A 19,614-nucleotide genomic window follows, 5' to 3' on the forward strand; every position below is an offset into this window, starting at 1 on the left:
TTATTCTCTGCATCTGTAGGGATGCAAAGGGTACGCAAATACTGAGATGATGTGAGGATTAAATATAAATATGGTGTATAAAAAGCCCTTGTATAATTCTGGGTGCAAAGTAAAATGCTCAAAATTTGCTCAGTAAATATTAGTCATTTTTATTGCAACGTGGTTTGTTCTCTGTCACTAGTCCATAAACAAGGACTGCTGATCAGACTGTAGTAGACTGGGAATTAATGCAGAACTTTAGATAGATAGTTGTCCTTTAAAGTCCATTCTGAATCTGAGATATTACATTTATATTAATATAATACATAATAAGTATCTAAAGGTAGAAATATATATATTTAAAACTACATGTTGACATCAAAGGATGTGATTCATAGTATTTCCATTGTGTTCTCTTTCCTGGACACTCTATAATGTATACATTAGCACCAGCTTCTTATTCTCTCCTTAGGATAGAGCAGGAGAGGGGAATATAATAATAAGAGCAGGGAACATAATAAAGGGAAAAAATTCCCAGTAAAATGAGGAAATCAGAGTGTGATCCAGGACTATGGATTGAACACATTTTCCACATAAGATATTAAAGTTTTTCTAAGCAGAGCTGTTATGTTAGAGGTTGAGTTTGAATCCTTTATTGATCTTTCAGCCCCCTGCATACTTTGATTTGGACAGTGGCCTTATCACTTGGTTAGGTTAAATGCTATACAAAGGAACTTTCAAGACCCTTCATTCCTTACAGATCATGTTCTCTAAGCCCCTTTTTCTATGCAAATTCTGGAAGTGCCTCCAACTCAATGACAGCATCAGCAGACAAACTTGAAAAGCATTTTCACTCAGGTTAAGTTGTGAGTAAATTCCCATTTCCTTTAGTTTATCAGAGACCTTTCTACCCATAAGGAGGTAGAGATTATACTCTCCAATCAACAGGTATAATTCTGTCATGTCATCAGTTACCAGGAGATGCTGCTCCTTGCTTGAGCTGTCCATAGAATCACACCACTTTCCAATATCCAAGTACCAGAAAGACTGCTGTGCCTTCATTTCAGGGTGAAGGTTAAGTAATTTCCCCAAAGGTACACTACTGATGGGTGCAATAAGGTCCAGATAAAAGGTTTCTTCATTTGCAATCATCGTCCCTCCACTCCCTCAGCTCCTAAAATCACTCAGACATACATTAAACAACTCTGTCTTCACTGGAGAGACATGAATACTCCTAAAAGACTCAACCTTTTGTTTACATAACTGCCCTGCATAGAGCTGGCTTAAAATAGGGGCCCAATCAAATGTTTCACATACATTGGATGAAACCTTTCAAGTACTAAATTAAAATAATCCTTTCATTGAAGGAAGTCAGAGTTTCAGAAGAGCTCTTGATACTGAATCTCTGACCAGCAACTGATGATGCAGTATATCTGTGATGCTGATTGGTTCTCAAACCTAGATTACCCAATCCAGGAGCAGAGAAACAAATTCCTTGGTTGGTGTTATTTGGGAGGTGCCTAAAGGAGGGTCTTAGTTCTCACTGAGACTTGCCTGTTCCCTTGTCCCCTATCCTCTCTGTTCTCTGGCATGGTGTGCCTGTGTTTCCTGGGAGGCTCCTGGATGACAGCTCTGATGTTGATATTGATGGTGCTGAGTCCTCCCCTGGCTTGGGCCAGGGACACCCCATGTAAGTGCACTCCTTGGGTGGTGAGCTATTGTGGAGTGGGGGGAAAGAAAGAAATCAGTTTTGCCACTGTGTCCACACCATGTGCCTTAGAAAATTGTGACATTTTCTTTAATGATTGCCCACCTTTATCATATAGATCCCCAATTCTATCCAAAACAAAAGGAGGCCGAATGCTTGCCCTCTCTATAAGAGCTGTGTAAGGGGCCTCCACATATAGGGGTCATTTCTTCTCAACTCTTCCCCAGTCAAAACTCTCCAGGTTTGAGTTTCATTCCCTCAGGGTCTTGAGAAGACACAGAAATAATGATTTCAAATTAATTCCCATCAAGCAGTTCCCTTTATAATGTTGAGTTATGCTAGAAAATAAGAAAGTTTCTCAGAAAATTGGACAGAGAGTCAAAAGGAATTAGAAAGGTGTCTCCTAGAAGACCCTGTATTATGTCTTCACAGGATTAGTTATGTTGGTACTTCTCTGTAATATGCGAGGCTGTATCAAGGGTTCTCTCCCATTATATCCTTTCCTTTCTCCTGTATCTCAAAGTTTACAAGGCCTTTATCCCTGGACTGAAGGTTCTCTGACCAAAGTTGGGGCTAGTTTTACCTCTATTTCTCACCCTGGAGGTACAGCAGAGATCCTTAGTACTTGAAATGACATTTTAGATGAGAAGCACGTATGGGATGTTCTTTGGAGTCTTAAAGAACTTAAGATACCTTCTGAGAACCCGGCACAAGTTAATTTTTCATTATGAATCTATGTTGAACCTTTCTATGGTGTCTGTTTCTCCTGCATCTTTCTGTTCTGTGGCCTGAGCCCACAGGAAGGGATTCAACTAGTATAGGATAAATTATATGCAATTATGGCTTTGTAAGTCAAAAATAGTCAACATCAGGAATTTCATATGGTTCCAACTATCTACCCTGAGCAGAGTACAGAGAGCGTGAAGGTGTTTACATTTCATAGGACTGAAAGCCAAAATGCAAGTCAAGGGAATTTATTGGCTCACTGAGGTGTTGTCCCCAGATGGCATAGGTTTATTCCTCATGTTTTCTATTTTTCCTTAATAGCCATGTTGGGTTGCCTCCACTTCCAGTTCCTATTCTTTCCTGAGCCATGTTGTCACCATTACTGTGAATCCCCTGTGTATGCAGAGACCTCAGCACTATCACAGATCTACAGGATGAGCTGAAACTTAATGAGATTTTTCTTTTTTCTTAAAATCGCCTTTTCTTTACCTGTGATATTTTTTTCCAACAGTAGAAGGAGAAGGAAGTAGTTTGTGTGAATTTCTCACAGGAAGTGGAGGGGATATAATGTATCATCAGAGTAAAAGAATGTTGGACCTGAGCCCCTTCTTGCTTTCCAGGATCCTCACAATGACTGATTCTCGGAGCCCTGTGTTTATCCGTTGTATCACAGACATTTCTCTGAGCAGCTATGATGTACTAGGCTCTGTTCTGGGCTCAGTGAATTCTATTGGAATAGGCTAAAGATCATTACCATCATGGATTTTATGTAATGACAGAGGAGAAAGCCCGATAAACATTTAACAATAACAACAAAAATTCTGACAACAATAAGTATGCTGAAAAATAATACACCTGGTTGTGAAACAGAGAGAATTGGATGCACCTGACTTCAGTTCAAGTGTGTAGGGAGTTCTCCCTGAGGAAGTGACATTGAGTTGAGATATGACTGGTGACAGAAGCCAGGCAAGTGAAGGATGTACAGGACAAGTGTTGTAGGGGGAGAAAATAGGATAAAGGTCAAGTGTGGGAAGATGTTTGCTGAGTGTAAGGGACAGAAGGAAGGCTGGAGAAGCTGGAGTGTAGGGAGCAAGTTGGGGAGCGCTCTGTCACCACTACCATGTTTCCATCATTCAGGGTGATAAGTACTTTTGGATCAGCACCTTGACTTATTTGTTTGTTTATGATTATAGGTATACCTTTAGGCAGAGAATATCTTTTAAAGTTATTATTTAACATCCGTATGGTTAGCATACAGCGTAATGTTAGTTTCAGATGTACAGTGTAGTGATTCAACACTTCTATACGCTACCTGGTGCTCATCTCAAGTGTACATCTTATTCCTTGGACTTATTTAGATAAACCTTTACATACATTGAAGTGTCATATAATATTTTCTCATTCATCACATGACAGTTTTCAATGTCTTCAATTGGTAGTTCATTTGCAAACTCGGATGTAGCCCAAAGTCTTGCTAGGCAGTTTTTCAGGTTGGTTTATTAAACATTAGCTTTGTCATAACACTAGCCATTAACTTATTTCAGAAGCTTGGATTCATAGGCCTCTGTAAACTGCATCAAGAACAGAGTTTAAAAGTTTTTTATACTGGATCTTCATGGGATAAGGAAATTCCTTGTTCAAAGATTGCAACATAGATGTCATACTTGGTGGTGGGGCAGGGGGAGAATTAGAAGCGAAGCTTTAATTTTTATAAGAATTTGAGGAGTACAGTATGTGGAACAATTATACAGGGACAATTAATTTCCAGGTTTCTCCCAGTCCAGCTTGCGTCTCATGAACGAAGCCCATTGATACAAAGTGGTTTTGAACCAAATAAAATATGTATCTGGTTATCCATATTATCTTTTTTGAAAACTAATGCACAAGTAAAATATTTGTCCCTTTCAGGCATCCTGGATTTTGGCTTTTTCCAGTGTCTGCCCACTTTGATTTGGGTAAGCCTGAAGCATTAGCACACCCAAGAGCAATCATCTTTTGGTTGGAATTCATAGTAACTTTTGATACTCTCTTGTTAGGCAATATGAATTTTTTTTTTTTCCGAATCTGGTCTCAGTGAAGAGCCATTTATCCAGCAAAATAAATTTGTTCAGTATCAAAGGTTTTTTTTTTTTTTTTACCAGATATAATATTGGCAAATTTTTCAATGTAATTCTCAGCTGACATAGAATTAACATTGACTTTTTTACCACAGATTTTTCAAGTGGTGTAACAGTCGTACTTGTATGGGGGACTTCAGGGGACATTTGGCAATGTCTGGAGCCACTTTTGGTAGTCACTTGGGGCTTTTTTCTGACATTTGCTAGGTAGAGGCTAATGATGCTAGTAAACAATCTACAACATACGGAACAGGCGTCCCACAAAAAATATCTCGTCCAAAATGTCAAGAGTACTGATGTTGGAAACACTGGTTTATACTCTGCTGCTTCTAAAACTTCTAGACTTACCCTTTATACACACACTCACCTTCCAATTCAGGTCTTTGTGGTCTAGTTTAGCTTATTTCATTACAAAAAATAATAAGATCAACAGTTCATAGATTGAACACTTTCTCGCTGAGTCCACTTAGTCAATGCAAGCTCGAGATCTTCATCTTTTATTCTTTGACTTATGCAATGTTTTATAAGATTTCATGATTTCTTGATCATCAGCATCTCTGTTAACTTTCAACAGCTTGCCTTATGAGTCATCAATTGTGACCGTCACAAGTATTTTTCTGTAAAATGTATCAAACTTGTGCAGTAATGCTACATTCTGTTCGGTTGATAATGTCAAAAGCTCCTTTTATTTGTCTCATTTTTAAAGGCACAAGTATTTTTAAACTATTTTTAAAATGTTCATGTCAATTCCACTTGAATAAAAAATTTTTCTTAGTTCAATTAAACAGAAAATAAAACATCAAAATATATACATACATGTATGTATATGTGTCATGTATGTATATATGTATGTATATGCATGTATGTACATATATTATGATGTGTGTGTGTTTATATATTGAAACTCCAGAAGCCCATGTGACTAACTGACCAATAAGAGGTCTGACATGTTTGACCTCTAACCTCATCAGGTTAGATTTGGCAAAAGAGTTTGGCATCAAAACTTGTAAAAAGATCTGGTTTCCTAGGTTTCTGGAGTTTGGAAATTCCAGGTAAGGACTTGAGGAACTGTAGTGCAGTCATGGTTTTAATGTCCTTAAAACTCTTCAGTAGTTTCCCATTATGTGAAGTATGAAGTCAAAATCCCAACATCACCTGTAAGGCTTTTACTGCCAGCTCCGCGTGATTTCTCCAGTCTAACCTTTTGCCTTCCTTTGTCCCATTGTGCTTCAGTGAACTCCCTTTTTCCATTTTGTTGAGGAAGTTCATCAATTCTTTCAAGATTTTGCACATTGTATTACCTTTCCCTGAATTATCAAACACACACACACGCCCCCTAGTTCACATCTAGTTACTCTTTCCTGTCACATCCTAAACATCCCCCTTGAGACCACCTGTCTGGCGCCCTAAGGAAACAAAGATCATCCAGTTATCCTCTGCTCTAGAACTGCAGGCTTGTCTTGTGACATTTCTCCCCCCAGGTAAATAAAGTCCTGCCTGGCTGGGTTTTGTCCATCAATTTCCATAAATTTTAACCCGAGAGTGGAGGGGATGTGGGGGTGTTTCCCTTCTCTGGGTTCGCAGGGGCCTGAGCCAGTTCAGCTCAGACCAAGTGTTGGGTAGGGGTGGGGGAGGGGGACGCAGGTGGGACTTGAGTGAGGCCAGGAAAGGGCTGTGGGAGGCGAGGTGGGAGGTGGGTGTCTGCCAGGAAAGGCGTCCAGGAGGAGGCGGTGAGGGGCAAATCTTCAGGCTGGGAGGTCCGCCTCTGAACCGGAACCCAGTGACCGGGAGAAGCTCCCAGGAGAGGGGTCACCTCCCAGCCTCCTTCCGCCCCCGCCTGCAGAGGAGAGAAGAGCTTTGGGTGCTGGTGGTTTGGGGGTGCGGGTGGAGCCCCGAGGGGTGGCGGCGTCAGTCTCTTCCAGGAGCCCACAGGTGACCAGGTCGCCCTGTCCCCACAGCACATTTCTTAAATATGTGGAAGGCGGAGTGCCATTTCACCAACGGGACGGAGCAGGTGCGATTCCTGGTCAGATATTTCTATAACGGGGAGGAGTATGCGCTCTTCGACAGCGAAGTGGGGGAGTTCCGGGCGGTGACGGAGCTGGGGCGGCCTGACGCCAAGTACTGGAACGGGCAGAAGGACGTCCTGGAGCATATGCGGACAGGGGTGGACCGGTGCAGATACAACTACGGTGTTGTTGAGAGCTTCACGGTGCAGCGGCGAGGTGAGCGGGGCAGGGGGGCTGGGGCGGCCGGGGCTGCGCGTGTGCGACTGTGAGACAGAGACTGGGTCCCAGTGAGCCTACAGGGTGTTGAGCAAGAGCACGTCACGGGGATCCCTGCGAGAGTGCGATGTCAGGGAGGGTGTGCTGTGTCTGTGGGGTAGGGACAGTGTTGTGTGTCCTTCTGTGGCTGTGGGGACAGTGTGGGAGGGGTGCCCTGTGATGTGAGGGGGACAGAGAATGAGTGTGTGGGAAGGGGGGGCAGTGTGTGTGGAGAGAGTAGGTGTGGGGAGGCAACAGGAGGGGACATCGGACATCCTTGGTGGCCCCTGAGGCAGAGGTGAGGGGGGCTCAGGAGCTCCAGCTGGAGGGCACACTGGGCAGGTGGTTGGAGACCTGGGGAAGGAAGTGGAGGGTGTCCTGGTTGGGGTGAAGGTGTAGGGGAGGGGAGGGTAGCGTTAAGAGATTGGGGAGATGTGAGGAGGCCGGTCACCTTCTGTCCCTGACACTCACCCTTCTTTTTCTGAAGCCCCTGAAATACGTGGGCCTGTGTCTGTATGTGCTACCACTGCAGTGAGAAAAATGGCCAGACTAACCGTTGAAGATTTGGGGGGACTTCTGAGGTCCCTCTGACATTTCTATTTTTTTTAATGTTAATTTTTGAGAAGGAGATCCAGTATGACAGAGTGGGAATGGGGGAAGAGCAGAGGGTGAGATAGAAAAAGTGCAAGCAGGGGAGGGGCAGAGAGAGAGAGGGAGATACAGAATCCCAAGGAGGTTCCAGGTTCTGAGCTGTCGCCCAGAGCCTGCGCCGGGATTCGAACCCAGAAACTGCCAGGTCATGACCTGAGCCAAGTGGGACCCTTAACTGACTGAGCCACCCAGGCTCCCCAAACCCTCCTGATATTTCTGAGGCTTCTTTTAGGTCTCAACTTCCCACTCTTTGTTCTCTTAAACTATGTATTCTTGCGTTCTTGAAATGAATGTGAAACCAGGTATCTTAATTATAATTTTGTTACTAAATGTATTGATGTTACTGTTTTTATAATGATGAAAGTATTTAAGGAGTTGCATATTATTTTTTTATATAGTTGTAACAATTCACCTCAGGTTCCCCTTTGTTAGATCTTTTTTTCCCAATATTGCCAAATACTCGGTTGTAAATTTATATCTTTTTAATTTTTAATTTATATTCCTTTGATTTCTAAAGTTCTTGAACATTTTTTTCATATATCTATTGGCTAATTGTTGTTACCCATGTAAAAATTACCTACTATTATCTCGGGGAATCTGGTATTTTTCTCAGTAATTTTAGGCCTTCTCTATGCATAAGATTCTTAATGCTTTGTTGATAGTTGATTCAGCATTTTCTCTAGTCTGTGGCTTATATTTGCTTCTGCTTATTACTTTTCATGCTAGGAATTAACTGTGCCTTGAACTCAAATGTCAGCTTTCAAAGGGAGGCAATTGTAAAATGATAACAATTCCAATAATAATAATTTTTTATACTGCAAAGAAGAAGGATGATCACCTGAGTGCAATTATGAGAACTTTTTAAAATCAATGAGTTTCCTCATTCCTTTCCCGATCTTTCAGGACTCACACTGTTCTTGAAATTAAACAAATAGGCTAGAGTATCACCTCTGTCTTTCCTGCTTCCCAGGGGAGAACAATTTCTGGGGTGTTCTCAGGTGTAATTGTAACATTCTCAGGATTTATAGTCTATTTCCCCATCAACCTCAAGCTGTTCTCCAATTTACCCAGACTGCTTTAAATCATATTTTCTCTCTAATTAAACAAGGATAATAAGTAGTTAAAACATACTGAAGGCTAAAATCCAATTATCACTTTACATACTTTAGGTGCATTAATCCTCACAGAACCTTAAGAGGTAAGTGTTACTATCCCCCTTGATAGAGGAGAAAGCAGAGGAATGTCATATTCTCCCAGGATCAATCACTAAGTAGCAGAGTCTGTATTTATTTATTTATTTATTTTAATTTTTTTTTTAAACATTTATTTATTTTTCAGACAGAGCGAGACAGAGCATGAACGGGGGAGGGTCAGAGAGAGGGAGACACAGAATCTGAAACAGGCTCCAGGCTCTGAGCTGTCAGCACAGAGCCCGACGCGGGGCTGGAACTCATGGACCGCGAGATCGTGACCTGAGCCGAAGTTGGCCACCTAACCGACTGAGCCACCCATGCGCCCCCAGAGTCTGTATTTGAACCCAGGCAGCCTGTTCCAGAAATCATGCTTTTAACTGATACAGTGTATGACTTACAAAATGTGTAAACACTTCAATTCAAAAAGGAGTAACTGCTTCACACTATGAAAAATGAACCCCACAAATTCCCACAACATGTCTCAAACTTAATGGACCCATACTGTCAGGATTGAATTCAAGACTCATGATACTGGCTGGTACTGGGTCACGTAGCCAGCTTTGAGGGAGGCCTGCACGAGATGCAGCCTGGGACCAGAGACCGGAGGCAGGAGGGCAGCCAACCAGGGAGACTCACTCTGTCGTCCTCACTTAGTCCCGCTACCACTTGTCTTCTAGTTGAGCCGACAGTGACCGTGTTCCCCTCGAAGACGCAGCCCCTGCAGCACCACAACCTCCTGGTCTGCTCCGTGAATGGTTTCTATCCAGGCCACATTGAGGTCAAGTGGTTCCGGAACGGCCAGGAGGAGGAGACTGGGGTCGTGTCCACAGGCCTGATCCGTAATGGAGACTGGACCTTCCAGACCTTGGTGATGCTGGAAACAGTTCCTCAGAGTGGAGAGGTCTACACCTGCCACGTGGAGCATCCAAGTCGCACGAGCCCTCTCACCATGGAGTGGAGTGAGTAGCTTTCTGATCCCATAAGTTCTTTGCCCACAAATGAGGGGACTTTGCTTTCCCTGAGTGCCAGGGTTCTCTCCTTACACCATATTTTCATTTGTTCCATGTTCTCTTCTCTTTAGCACAGGTCACTGGGATGAGCCAAGTGATATCCTGTGGTAGAATCCTCTGATAGGTTATAGATATTCTGTGAATGTGTCTACAGATCCTACAACCCTTGGAGAGATAGTTATGCCTGGCTGCAGAAACGAGGTTGTCCATGTTTTGAGACTTTCCATGGCTCACGGGTAGTGGTTCTCCTGTGATGCTGGGCACTAGTCCCCTGCCTCAGGCTGAGTTTGTGCTTCTGGCACCATTGCTGTGTGTTGTTCGTTGTGATCCAGGAAGAAGCACATCCTCTTTTGTATAGGGTCCTTCTGACAGGAGGGGAATCCAGTCTTGGCACTGCCTTTTATTAGCTCTGTCACCCTGCACAAGCACTTGAACTTCATGGAGTCTCAGGCTCCTCATCCATAGATGCTGAAGTAGTGGATTTGTCAAAGCTGTGATGTTTAAAAAGTTCAATACCTAAACCTTGTATCTACGCAATGGGATTTTTTAAAAAAAAATATTTTTCCCCTAGAAATTGCCACTTATTCTCCTTCTTCCAGGGCAGGCTACATTCCTCATTGTCGAAGTTCTCAATCCTAGAGTGTCTGTCAGAGAAGTTGGATTTGGGGTAAAATCACTAAAACTGCTTCTTCTCTCAGGGGCTCAGTCTGAATCTGCACAGAGCAAGATGCTGAGTGGAATCGGGGGCTTTGTTCTGGGTCTGCTCTTCCTGGTGGTGGGACTGTTCATCTACTTCCGGAATCAGAAAGGTAAGGCACCTGTTGGTAGCTGGGCCTCCCTATAGACCTTGTGGGAGAGAAATACAGCTTTGATCGCATAAACTCTCTGTAGACCAGTGGCCTTGTAAAGCCTTTCCTTCTCCCTTTGCCCTCAGATTTCCTAGAAATCCAGACAGCAAGGGTCCATGGTTACTGTGCTTCAGCATAAGAGATTATGGGTTGTAGAGACAAGAAAGAGGTTAACAAGACAGATATCTTGGCTTGGGGTCCTGGGCCAAATCAGGAAGAGCTATGAAAGCTAATGAAGCCACAGTAGACTGGTGTGATAGAAACTTCCCGGGTCACATCTCTCCCTTTCTGATCCCACTGGCATCATGCGATGCGGGTTGTGGTGGTAGGTGGGTCTGGGGTTGGGACCTTGTATGTGGGGACAGATTTACCTGTGTCTCTGTTAAGTGTATGTTGTCCCTTTTCTTTCCCAGGACACTCTGGACTTCAGCCAACAGGTAATGCTCTTTGACCCTCTTTAGAGATAGAGTTGATTATCCTGGAACAGATTGTGGAGATGAATAGACAGAAACAATGTCAAAGACTTTGGATCTGACTTCTGCTCAGGCAGTTAACTGAAGCTTCTTCTCTCCACTTACTAAAAGGCCTGCACTGCAAATAGCTTTAGATCAAGGATACATAAGAAAGAATATGTTCTTCTTCTTACTGTAGTGCTTTCACATGAGGCCCTGGGAGAGGGGAGAGGAAGCTGCTTGTGGAGGTGGTTCTGGGAACAACACTCTGCTCTGTCTTCTGCAGGACTCCTGAGCTGAAGTGGAGATGCTGACACTCCAGGAAGAACCTTCTTTTCAGGCTTCTTCACACAGTGAAAATGTTTCCTGTTTGGCTCGTATTCTTCCACAAACACAGTGCTTCTCAGGATTTGGTTTGCCCTGGGTTCAGTGACCCTCCAGAACCTGTCCTCCTGATGGCTCCCTCTACCCCGTCCTTGACCTGGAAGCCCCAGTACTGACTGCAGTTCCTTATCTTCATTCTCTCCCAGCTCCCTGTGTATTCAGCCCTTAATGCCTCCTTTACATTGGAACTCACCTCTGTTCACGTGTCTTTATAAGCTTTTCTCAAATAAACATGGAGTGACAATCATCTGTTGCATATAGTTTCAAGGTAAAGAAGTAGCAAAAAAAAAAAAGGGAGAAAAGGAGGATTGCAACAAATTACAATATTGGTTTTTATTTATATTCCAGAATTTGGGTCAGATATGGATCTGGAAGGTATCTGTGCATCATGTCCTTTTATACTTGGTCTTTTTCCATTCTGTAATTAGGCATGTTTTCAGGAGCTAGGAAATGGAGCTTCATGTCCCATATGATGCTGGTGTCTTACACCTGTGTGTTCTCAAAGATAAACCAGAAGTCCTTTTGCACAAAAGAGGGGACAAAAAATATCAGAAATCCACTAACTTATAATGATATGACACCCACAAAATTTTTGTCCTCACTTTGTTTCCTTTCCCAGATTTTTTATTTTACTTTTCATATTTTTATTTCATTTTATTTTTAAGTAGGCTCCACGGCCAATGTGGAGCTCAAACTCATGACCCTGAGATCAGGAGTGGAATGCTCCACTGACTGAGACTGCCAGGTGCCCCTTTCCTTGATTTTTCATATTAAAGTCTCTAAACCTGTGGAAACTCCTTTCATTAGCCTGACGGTGGGCTGTATCTACACTTCCATCGCTTTTTGTGTCTCAGATAAACATCACTGGCATGCTGACACTTTGGCTTAAGACACATGCTTCCCCATCCTTCCCCTTAGATCATCAGGACAAAGCCACAACTCTAGTGGAAAAGAGGTATGTCTGAGGCCTTCCAGATTGTAAGCAAATGTACTGTCTGTACGGGAACATCCTGTATGGATCTCATCTTAGAAATCCAAGGCAATGCTGGGAAACAAAGAAGGAAATTATGAATACTCTGATGTGCATACAAACAGTGAAATACTATGTAGCTAGAAGAAAAAATAACCTGCTACATAATCTCCATTCTGTACAGTAAGGAGAGTTTGTACAACACACAACATTTGTATAATAGGATCGAGGAAGAGAATAGGAATACATAGCTATATCAATTCAATTTATCTGCATCCATCTATCATTATCTCTTTCTCCATCATCTATTAAGTCTATTTACTTTTTTATATATGACAATGAAAGGACTTTTAAAAAATGGTTGCCTCTTGGGCACAATGAGGGAATAGGTTGAAGGGAAAAGGAATGAAAGCTGGACTTTTCTGGAAGTGTCTTATTTGATAGATTTTTAATTACAAAAATTTCTTTTAGAGACAGCGAGCCATTAGTGGGGACCAGGGGATCAGAGAGACAGAGAGAGAGAGAGAGAGAGAGAATCTTAAGCAGGCTCACGTGAAGCCTGATGCAGGGTTCAAACTCATGAACCATGAGTACATGACCCGGGTGGAAATCGAGAGACGGAGGCTTAACCGACTGAGCCACCCAGGCACCCCTCTCATTTAATAGTGAGGAATTGGCAATATTTTATGTAATAAAACTTTACACAATACATACAAATAAACCCAATTTAATGAAAGAAATGTGACAGAGAGTATATGATGGGAACAAACTAGACAAGGAAACCAAATATTTGTGTCTCTCGCATAAAACAATGTGGAATCATAATTATAAATCAATATACAGTTAAATTTCATAGGCTTCAGTAATACAAAAGAGTTAGAAAGGTTTCAGAGAAATGCAACGAAATTGTTTAAGTAGATGATGAGTTCTGTTATCATATTCTGTCTGAAGAGTCAGTGTCAAATGTAAATTCAACCTAAAGAGCAGACAACAGATTCAGAAGTTTATTTCAAGGTAATAGACACTCAGACAATTTCTCCACGATCAGAGACAGCTATAAATTTCAAGCCAACTCAAAGTTTATGTATATTTCAGTCATATATTATGCACTATTTGTGTGAAACAGGTTATCATCCCCTGGGAATTTAATAAGCTAACAGTAACGTATGCAATATTTACATGGTTGGGATAAGTTCTGCTGATCCCAGGGTTGCAAGTTTACTTTCGTTTTGTTCCCTAAGATGAAGAAGTGAATTGCCTCATTTTATCTGAGACCTATGGTGTGACATTATAATATAGAATTAAAATGTATGGCAGGAGTATTTCAGTGGAGATGCTTTGTGTTGCTAGTGGAAAAACCCAATCTAATTGACTTTATTTTTCTTTAACTACTTGTCTCACAGAGCAGATAGACCCAAGGTACCTCATCTCTAGACTGGTTAATTCATCAGGCCAGTGGTGTCACCGGTGATGCAAGGACTTTGTATCTCATCTCCTTATCATACACCACTTGGCAGTGTTCCTGAAATGGTAGTGGGATGCCTGCAGCAGCTTTATGCTTCATTGTATCTCATAATTTCCAAAGGCAGGAAAAGGGAACTGCTCTTGTATGCTCTTATAAGGGTGATCTATACCTTTTTCAGGTGTTCCCAGTAGACCTACTTCCCACATGTTGAGAGGACCACAGGATTACGGCGATAGGCTCAGACAAATCATGCTTCATCCTTTTGGGAATGGGCTAGCCTCACCTGATGCGTTGGAAAGATGGGAGCAAATAATTTTCTTTGGAAAGAAAGAAATATTCGATGGGATAGATGAGAACAATTTCAGGCAGGGAAACTATAGTATCTGGTACTATCAGAATGTTACTATTTTTATTTAAAAAGATTTTTTAATGTTTATTTATTTTTGAGAGAAAGACACAGAGCATAAGCAGGAGAGGGTCGGAGAGAGGGAGACACAGAGTTGGAAGCAGGTTCCAGGCTCTGAACTGTCACAACAGAGCCCCCGAAGAGTGGCTCAAACTCAGGAGTGGTGAGATCATGACCTGAGCTGAAGTCAGATGCTTAACCAACTGAGCCTCCCAGGCACCCCTAGAGTGTTAGTATTTTAAAGTATCTCCTCATAAAGGATGATACATTGTTGAGGGGAAGCATCAGTTTGTGATTTTTTTTTAACAGAGAGTATTAAATGGCAGCTATAAACCCAATTACAATTAAAAACAGCAACTGAGGAAGAGGATTATTTGTTTGCTCTTAGAAATTAACCTGCTGAGACTTAATTTTGTAAGGAAAAGTATATTTTCCAGAAAATTTTCAAAGATAATGGAGAAGGGATGCTGGTGTCCCTTCGCTTCCCCATTGAATCCTCGGCTACAAATGTGTGCCTGTGATATGAGAACAGAAATACTGTGCGGTGCCGTGCCTGGAAAGCTGTACCATCAAAGGCCAGGCGGTAGAAGGCCGTGTCTTCGTTTACTTTGTTTGGAGGAGCATGCCATGAAGGTCATGCCTTAGTTTCCTTGAAGGCTGTGCCGTTTTTAACCCATGGAAAACACTAGAAATGTTTTATAAGGGCGAATTACCCAATTCTGTGATTTAAGTAGTTACTAGAGGACATTGACAGAAAAGAGTAAACATAGAAATCCATCATGATCTAAGTGACATTGCGACACATACTGTCTTTACATCCAACTTTTGTAGGAAACGGTCCCCGGTTGGGTTTTACTTCAATCGGGTACTGGTTTTGGCAGGCTTCTAGTGGAGGTCTTGTGGCCAGAAGTGGCTAGACCAGGGATGTGGAGGGGATCACATTAGACCAATAAGGAGGAACCCTCACACAGGAGTCATAAGATTGGGAGCTGTGCTAGTTTCTTAGGTGGCTGTCCCACACCCAAGAAAGACAACGTTGTATGAAGACAGGAATAAAGAGAGGGCATCAAGTTTCTGGGTCTTAATACCATTCTGGCCAGGGTACTAACTTCCAGCTGAAAGGGAGGCTTTCTCCTCTCTGGAGAGTAGACATGGGCTAGAGGATTATAGACTGAGAAATCGACATGAAAGTGTTCCAATAAGAGCCCAGTCCTTGAAATGCCCCTGAAATGAGAGTAAAGGAAGAAAAGAGAAAGCTCTCACCAAGTTTGAACCAAGGCTCGGAGTACAGATGAAAAGACTCAGAAAGCCTTACATAAGAGCGCCAATGTGATGGGGTTCTTGAGCAAATGGCAAGAGGGAATTCTTGAGACATCTTTGGTGCAAAAGTGTGATTTTATTAAAGCACAGCGACAGGACTTGTGGACAAAAAGAGCTGCACTGAGGTTGTGAGGAGTGACTGATGATATGTTTTTAAGTTAGTGGGGGCCAGGGATAGTGTAAGTCTCTAACGAATTTGGAAGCAAGGCTTTCAGGACCTTGAGGGCCTAGCTGCTGTGAAGATAAGTTTACACTTAGGCAAACAAAAAACATCAAGCAAGTAAGGCAGCCCTGAGTTCCTGGAGCAAGGTCACACTTTGCATGTTTCAGATGTCTATCGGTGGGCAGCAAACTGTAAGGAGATTTCATTTAAGCAAAATTTCTCTGGCCTTTGTTTCCCTCATCACTATCAACAGCAAACAAATTGTAGAAAGAGCTCAAATGTCCATCAACTGATGAATGGATAAAGGAAAAGTGGCATATATGCATATATATAATGGAATATTACTCAGCAATAAAAATGAAAGAAATCGTGCCATGTGCAATAACGTGGATGGACCTAGCACCTAGAATAACGTGGCTAAGGGAAATAAGTCAGTCAGAGAAAGACAAATATCACATGCTTTTACTCACGTGAAATTTAAGAAACAAACGGATGAACATAGGGGAAGGGAAGGAAAATTTAAAAGATAAAACAGAGAGTGATGCGAACCATGAAAGACTTAAATATAGAGAACCAACTGAAGGTTGATGGAGGGAGGTGTTTGGAGGGATGGGCTACATGGGTGATGAGCATTAAGGAGGGCACTTGTTGGGATGAACACTGGATGTATACGTAAGTGATGAATCACTGCATTCTACCTCTGAAACCAATACTAAACTCTATATTAACTAACTTGAAATTGTGTTAAAAAAGAGAAAAAATCACGTATCAATAATCTATGTTCCCACCTCAATAACGTAGAAAAAGTAGCAGCAAAATAGCCTAAAGGAAACTGAAGAAAACAAGTAGTACCTGTAAGAACAGAAAGAAACAAAATTGGGAAAAGAAGACACTAGAGAAACTCCATGACACATAGAGCTTGTTCGTTGAAAAAAAAAAAAAAAGATGTAATTAAGAAACATTTAGGAAGACTTACAACGAAGGAGCCAAAACACAAATTCCCAATTTCAGGATTGTTGGTGAGTGGAAGAACTGTGAAGGCTCCTGCAGACCGTGAAGTTTCTTTGATTGAAAAATGAAGTAGGCAACTCCATCCAGTTTACACAGACTTGTTCAGGATAACTTACAGGGAGGAGCGCCAACTTATAGATGGTGATCCAGACAGCTGCACAGCTAGTCTTTCTGAAGTCTGGACCTTAGTCTTACAGATTTTACAGAGTGAGGGGACATGCGGAGGGCATTGTAGTGAGATCAAAGGGTTTGACAAAGTTAATTGATAACATTTAATAGACCTTGTGACACCATGTGTACAACAGGAGGGAGACAGAAAAATCGAGACTCTCGTGTCAAGCAGGAGCCCGGGTCAAAGCAATGACACAAGCAGTTAAGGTACTGCACTGGGAGATATCACTGGGACCAGCATCAGCTGACACCCCAGAACTGATAACAAGCAGAAGCAGAGGGGGTCTGCCAGAGCCCAAGGCTAATTAAATCCCTATAAAAAGGGGAGGATTTTTGCAGCCAACTCTCAGACTCTTCGGACATGACCCCTCTGTGTCTGACCACTTTAGAAAGGCAACTGCTGTCGAAGACTCTGCCCGATTGATCTCCAGGCAGAAGGGAAATCCTTCACTGCTTGAACATAATAAGCAGTAAGTGCCGAGAGCTGACCAGGACCTGACCACGGTCTCTCAAAGGCGCCCCCACAGATGGACTTCACGTGTGGTTTGTTAACTTCCTACACCCTTCTGTTATCTTGTGTGTTGTGTGATTTGTCTCATTTCTGCTGGGTGCCCTGTCAGAAGACAGGTTTAATCACATGGTGAAATGTCATTGAGTTTGGAATTCTGAGCCTGCTTATAAATATGATTCACTTTATTTCATGACTGAGTAAAGCTGACATTGTGGAAAGACACAACGGGAGTGTGCGCCTTCATAGCATGCTCATGACAAGGGGAGAAACTGTGTTACTGCTAATAGTTATCTAAACAGAGATATACAGGACCTGAACAAACCTCCCTGCATTCTGGTCACGGTCTGCCATTCTAAGGCATATACATTAATGTCCAAGGGGCCTGGGACACGTAGCCCTGAGAGAGGTCAATGGGGGACACGGGCAAGATGGCAGGCCGAAGAAGGAGTATTCTCAGCACTCCTACTCTCCACCCCAAGCAACTTTATAGCCTGTACAGTATTTTATGTGCCATTCTTCCATGATTACCCTAGAGTCGGATATTAGGAAGTGACTTACATACGTGGCAACGTGAAGTTGATATACTTAAGACAAAAGAAAATACTTAAGACTATAGTTCCCCAGCAAGTCAGTGAAGAGGTGAACCATCTAGGGAAGGCATCAGCAAAAGAGATCTTCTCTACATGATTGATAATCTTCTGCATATGCGACAACATGCTCAGCACTCCACAGACCTGGCAGTGGGAGCAATTGTGAATTTCAACATCACTGGTGGCCTTTGACAGGGAACAGGGAGGGACATCAGCAGTGTGAGATCAGGGGAGACAAGACAAATGTTTAAAGGCAATTCATAGATCAAGTCTTCATTTAGAAATAACGCAGTAGCTGTTTGGTCCCCAGGAGCGAAAACCCTGGCTTAGATATCCTTCCTGGGGGATGTTAGCAGATATTTTGTCCTAATATTGTCAGAGGGTGTGTCTATATTATACACGGGTGTTTTGGGTGCCACTCATAGAAATAATTCCACCGTAGTACCAAATATCAGCTATTCAGAAGCAGTTAGTTGTGTCCATGTTTTGGTCCTGACCAATATAGAACAAGGGGACAAAGGAAGCACTGGATGTGACCCCTTGGCCCAGTGGGTTAGAACACCAAGCCACCAAGGGCGAGGGGAGGGGGACATTTGGAGCCAATTTCCCGTGTCCTAAAGTCTTTGCATGTGGGAGGTGTGTGGCAAATGCAAAATGAGTTCCTCCTGTCACTGAATAGGCCTCAAGCCTCCTGACAGTGTCCCAGCTCTGAGGGTGTTATTTGTTAGATGTTCACATGCTGCTGGTTTTCCTGCTGGTAGTGTGGCCTGAAGGAATCCAAACACCTCTCTTAGTTGTGGAGACCAACCTTTGAGGGAACTATCTGGTGAGAAAGTCTTTAATACATTCTTTATGTTAAGCTAGTAGGGTTGCATCTAGGGATTACATCTTTAGCATATGCTGGCTATTTGTCTTACAGGTTCCTTTGAATGATAAGCAAACATTCCTTGGCTCTGAGCCTAGGTGTATGTGTTCCTTGGCCAGTCCAGCTGTGCCTGGGGGGATGTGACCTCTAGTGTTCATTCTTCCATTTGAACTGACAAGATGGATTCTGGCTTCAAAACCCCACTGTTTTCACCATTCCTCATTGTTGCGGGGTAGGAGCAATGAACACTCTAGCTACTGCCTGTTAACAAAGGGCATGGATCAGGATTTCTGGAATGAAACTGCCTTGTTCCCAATTGCAAATATTCCCTAGCACCAGGCTCAGCCCCCATCCTGCATAGAGCCATTATTTTGGAACTTCCATGTACAGTGTTAGCATCTTATTCCACGATCTATAACGAGGTAAATTGGGTCAGTTCATTTAAACAGTTGTCTCATTTTAGGAGGTGGTCCTGCAGGTGAGCTCTCCAAGTTAGGCCTATGCTGTGCATGCAGACAGTTAGAAAACTAGCCAGATATTCAGGAGACCAGAAGAATTTAGGATCCAAACCCAGTTGCATAAACAACAAATACTCAAAGACAATTCATCTGAACTAGAATCTAACACCCATGGCAGTGTGTTCAGAAACATGTTTTTTTCTCTCTAAAAATCACCCTCATTTCCATCAAAGATAGCCAAATTAAGACTAAATTTTTATGTAAAATAAGTCCTGTTATAATAAGCTTGACCTAATTACTTACTTAAATATAGCAAGAATACTGACTGGCCATGTAAGTTTTTTTCTGATTT

General features: G+C 42.5%; 1 protein-coding gene across 1 annotated transcript; it reads left to right on the forward strand.

The window, feature by feature from the left end:
• Positions 1 to 1,497: 1,497 nt before the first annotated feature.
• Positions 1,498 to 11,579, forward strand: LOC106988373 (DLA class II histocompatibility antigen, DR-1 beta chain). Its single transcript, XM_015086812.3, has 6 exons — positions 1,498 to 1,669; positions 6,489 to 6,755; positions 9,316 to 9,597; positions 10,347 to 10,457; positions 10,910 to 10,933; positions 11,235 to 11,579. Exons 1-6 carry the CDS (start codon positions 1,570 to 1,572, stop codon positions 11,246 to 11,248), a joined length of 798 nt encoding a protein of 265 aa, XP_014942298.2. The 5' UTR covers positions 1,498 to 1,569; the 3' UTR covers positions 11,249 to 11,579.
• Positions 11,580 to 19,614: the final 8,035 nt, after the last annotated feature.

Source organism: Acinonyx jubatus, chromosome B2, assembly GCF_027475565.1.
Source record: "Acinonyx jubatus isolate Ajub_Pintada_27869175 chromosome B2, VMU_Ajub_asm_v1.0, whole genome shotgun sequence".
In the NCBI taxonomy this organism is placed as follows: Eukaryota; Metazoa; Chordata; class Mammalia; order Carnivora; family Felidae; genus Acinonyx; species Acinonyx jubatus.